The sequence below is a fragment of the Kryptolebias marmoratus genome, linkage group LG23, assembly GCF_001649575.2.
Source record: "Kryptolebias marmoratus isolate JLee-2015 linkage group LG23, ASM164957v2, whole genome shotgun sequence".
In the NCBI taxonomy this organism is placed as follows: domain Eukaryota; kingdom Metazoa; phylum Chordata; class Actinopteri; order Cyprinodontiformes; family Rivulidae; genus Kryptolebias; species Kryptolebias marmoratus.
This window is the reverse complement of record NC_051452.1, coordinates 10,606,038-10,610,839: the sequence shown is the minus strand read 5'-3', so window position 1 is coordinate 10,610,839 and position 4,802 is coordinate 10,606,038. Positions and strand designations below refer to the sequence as shown.

The following is a 4,802-nucleotide window of genomic DNA, read 5'->3' as shown; positions in this document are numbered from 1 at the left end:
ACAGACAAGTGTTGGCAGCACACACACACACACACACAGAAACCACAAAGGAGGAGGCAGACAGGCTGAGCGGTAATGATAGGTGACCACTTTTCCATCTAAAATAAATCAAGAACTGCTGACCACACCGTCGGTGAGCAGCAGCCCTGCTGTTTGGACAAACAAACATCCAGTAGAAGTGATGGATGAAACAAATGATCAAGAGGAACTTTTTTATTGCCGCTGTTTTTTTTTTAAGGAAAGAAAAAAACCCTTGTCTGTGACTTCTTAGCTGAATTTGTTTTAACCTTTTGACCGGTCGTGGTGTCATTCTGTTCCCAGACCTGCTAAGCTGGTTTCCTCAGAACTGTGAAGGTATCTGACCTCAAATTTAAAGATTTTCCAACAAAAAGAAAAACCAATAACTCACCCTCTGCGCGTTTGTTAAAACCGACACAAAAGTTCCAAAGTATTTTATCACACTGAACTTACTGGATTCTAAATCTTTCAAATTAAAAAAAAGATAACTTAGAGCTCATGAGAAAACGTAAATTAAATTAAAAAAAATAAAACAAAAGCAACTGTATTACTAAAAATATCTTGATTTTAGGGCTAAAGATGCTAAAATGTCTAACTTGAAATCTTTGGAAAAGGGAGAATTAAAGGAACAGTTCATATCTTTTGAACTGGGGTTCTGTGGAAAGGTTATGAATTAATAATATCTTACCTGTTTTAGCCCCCTAAACGACCTCGGTTTGAAAAAAAAAAAGATTAACTCTGACAGCTGATTGTTAGTCCAAGCTAAAGGCTAGTTTGTCTAAAAGCTAGTCAGAGCTAAAGGCTAATCCAAACTTAAGGCTATCCAAAGGTTAGCTTAAGCTAAAAACTAGTCCAGACTAAAGGGAAGTATTAACTAAAGGCTAGTCCAAAATAAAGGCTAGTTTCAGCTACAATCTAGTCTAATTTAAAGGCTAGTCTGAGCTTAAGATGAGTCCAAATTAAAGGCTAGTTTAGGCCAAAGGTTAGTATAAACTAATGGCTAGTTTCAACCAAAGGTTTCAGCTACAAGTTAGTCCAAATTAAAGGCTAGTCTGAGCCAAAGGTTAGTATAAACTAAAAGCTATTGTGGGCTAAAGAAATGTCTGAGCTAAATGCTAGTCTGAGCCAAAGGCTAACCCAAATTAAAGGCTAGTCAGAGTGGGATTTCGACCAAAGTGACTTCATGGCAGTTCATGAGAGCAATGTTTTACAAACCTTTAAATTGCCATTAAAATTGTGTTACAGTTATTAACATTATTCTATAATTATTTGCAGCTGCAGATGGCTGTAGCACTTCATGACATTTCTGCCAGAATAACCAGACAATGTTGTAATGCTGGGGTTGTTTTAAGATCCACTTTGGTCTCAGTTCAGTTCAGACCAGCCTTTAGTTCATCAATCCAGAATTAAACCCTTTTTTTTCTCCTAATCTGGAGTTATTGAAAGCGTCATCTACCACAGGTAAGATATTAAGTGTTCGTAACCTTTTTACTTCAGAAGATTTCATCCGTTTAAGTCTTTGGTGCTGCGCTCCAAAAAGTGTGAGAAAAAGACGGTTTAATAATGTTTGCTTACATTTTTTTCCAAACAGTGTGAAACTTTTAAAACAGTTATTTGGTCCAAAGGATCTGTGATTCATAGATCTTTAATCAGATGAACTTTCTGGCATTAATCACCTTTCCCTCCTCGCTCTGTGCCATCACAGCATCTGGGACATTAATTAACCTTCTAAAAATGTGATCACATTACTCATTTACAGTACGGAAAGAAGAAGCAGCTCTGCTTCTTCCAACCTGTTTGGTTACGGCGCTACAGTTGAGGTTAACGGCTCTTCCTTTGAATGGGTGTAATCGTTTCATACATGTCATTTTGTCTCAGGATTTCCCTCCCTCTCTTCCTCCCTCCCTCCTCCCTCTCCATGTGTCATTTTACTTCTCTTTTTCTCAGCCAGCAGCAGCAGTCCGTCTTCGTCGCTCCTCTTCTGTACATCTCGCCACTCGCTCTGCAGCACATTTCGTGGAGAACCTTGGGAAATTCTCGCGCTCTCTCTCTCTCTCTCAGGCTGGATTCACTCATTTTCACCAATGGATGGAGTTTGTCGCCTAGTGACTTCTTAAAAAGTGAGTAAGATTTTTATTAAAAACTTCTTCTCTAGATTATAAAAGCATGGCTTTATAATAACACACAACGCAACTTAAATGAGTTAAAGGAAAGCAAGAATTATGCTAACTTTTTGATATAAATTAAGCAGTTTTTTAGATCTTACAAGACTGATATGATCAGACAAGTGTTGATTTATAATCAATTATCACTTCATCTAATCATAATAACATATTTCCTGACAAAAAACTAGTCATTATTTCTTAAAACTAATTATTAAAACATTAAATAATCTAAAATTTTAAACGTTTACAGTAAAACACAATATTATAATTTAGTTTTATAGAGAAATATTTCAATATTTGTTCACATTTCTGTAGTTTATTAAGTGTTTTACTTTAAATTGTCTTCTCTAATGATAATAGCGCTTCCTCATCCTCTGTTGTCCTCTGCTTTTGTTTTTGTTTTTTGTATTTTTATAAAACAGATATTGCTTCCCTGTTAATAACTTATTTAGTAGATCAGTTCAACTGCTTTAAAAAAATAATAATTTTATTGAATTTCTAATTTGCGATGGACATTTTAAAGAGTCTGACGTTCAACAACTCTGAAGACAATAGGAAAATGAAAGGACAGAAAAAGCATTATATTGTTTGTTTTAGGAGAGTAAAAGACTGACAAATTAGCTGATAAATTAGTTGTTTTTTAAGCTATTCTGGACCCACCTTCACCACTTAAGGACAAGTCTTGACCTAAATTGAGGAAAATTGTCAAATCTCTTAAACTTATTTAAAAGATGGTTCGATTGAAACTTAATGGTAAAGAATATCACAGCATCCCAACACAAAGATAAAAAAAACAAGTTTAATTATGAACCATGATGACCAGCAAGTGGTGAAGCTAGAGAGGGAAACTTTCCCTTTTACACCCAATTAACTGGATTTTAATTAAAACCAAAACTTTTTACTTCAACCTGTTTTTAACGACATCAGCCGTTCTTTCACAGACATGCATAAAATAGTCCAACTACTGAGAAGTAGTTTAAAAAAGACTCAACGTGTAGCTTTTAGCTGAGTACCCACACATTGAATATACAACCAATGTTTTATTAAATTGATTCAGTCACTTATTAAAGCATTAACTGTAAGACGTAACAATCAGAATGTTGTTTTGTTTTTAAACTTCATTTTCCACAGGCAAGAGCTCGTGACCCAGTGAAAATGGGTATGCGTCCCACTTTTGGGTTGCGACCCACCACTTTAAAAGTGGCTAAAACCCTCAATTATGACAAATGTAAAAGTTGAGAGGCTTGAACAAAGCTTGACTCAGGTGTAGCATTTGTTAGTATTAAGCTAACTCAACTAAAACCTTTTACATGTTAACTTAGTAAAACCAACATCCTCCAGTTTGGCTCACGCTGACATTTTCTTTTTTTTTTTTCAGTCCAACTGGCCCTTTTCTCGAGTTAAACACAGCTGCAGCTAATGAAATTAATAACACCTTTGATTAAGCACTCGTCTGAGCATTAACAAAAGGTTATATTGTCGGTTCAGTGGTTTATTAGGCACACCTGGATCAAACGGGGCCATTATTAGCTTAATTTTTATTAGCCGCAGCTGTGTTGTTGCACTGACACCGCGGCTCTTTTTTAACGTCCCAAACTGCCTCTCTGGGTAAAGTTTGAGGCTCGAAACGACAGTAGAGTGACTAATAACCAGCATGTATCTGTGCCGAATTTTACACAACATAACAAGAATGTAGGCAACCTGTAAAACGTTGTTCGCCAACTATAAATATCTGTAAATCATCAAGATTGAGCTAAATATAGAGGTTTTTTAAATGGAATTCGCCGCGCCGGAAGGAGTTTTAGGAGCCCTCAGGATTAATTAAAGCACTGAGTGAGGAAAATTTAATTTAAAAAGGTAGGAATTTAGCTCATAAGGTTTGACTGTTGAGCTTGTAGTGTTTAAATGTGACTTGTTTTAACTGATAAAGCAGCTTAAACTTTAAAATAAGTAGCTTAAATCGATATCACAGCTATGAACTAGAAAATATTTAAATCCTATAGAAAATATGTGAGGTAAAGCAGACCAAATATAACATATATATATATAAATATTTTTTTAATCTAAAATATTTAGGTTTGTCCAATAAATAGAAAGTTGCTGAGGGGAAACTGTGAAAAATATGTATATTTAATAATATATTTATATATATATATATATATATATATATATATATATATATATATTTTTTTTTTTTTTTTTGAGCCCAGTTTTCTGATAGTAAATGCTGAGCTGTAAGAATCTGGTTTATTTGCTGGTAAAGCTCCTTATATTGAATTAAAATGAATTATTAAGGGATTATCACCACTGCTTTCCTTGTTGGGTCAAATCGAAGCATGTGAAGTGTTTGGTTTTTAGAAATGAAACACTGTTTGGAGCATTTTGGATCAGATTGAGGTTACAGGACGGACCCTCTTTGCCACCCAAAGACTACTTTTAGGAGTTACCAGATGTCAATCAGGTTTAAATAAAATTACAGTAAATCAGATCGTAACCGTGGACCCCTGGAGTGCACTTTAATCACACCCTCCTGCTCTTATCTCTGGAGGATGTACTCTGTTGTGGTTAACCGTGAAGATGCACCAAAAGGCCCAGAATACACCCCCAACCCCCCTCCCC

At 35.3% G+C, this 4,802-nt stretch overlaps 1 protein-coding gene across 1 annotated transcript in view; it reads left to right on the top strand.

Moving 5' to 3' along the window:
- Positions 1–1,921: 1,921 nt before the first annotated feature.
- Positions 1,922–4,802, top strand: part of LOC108246767 (DNA-binding protein SATB2) — a 25,485-nt gene continuing 22,604 nt past the window's right edge. The window contains exon 1 of the mRNA XM_017434477.3: positions 1,922–2,138. Within this exon, the coding sequence (XP_017289966.2) occupies positions 1,937–2,138 (202 nt within the window). The 5' untranslated portion in view covers positions 1,922–1,936. The remainder of the gene's footprint in view (positions 2,139–4,802) is intronic.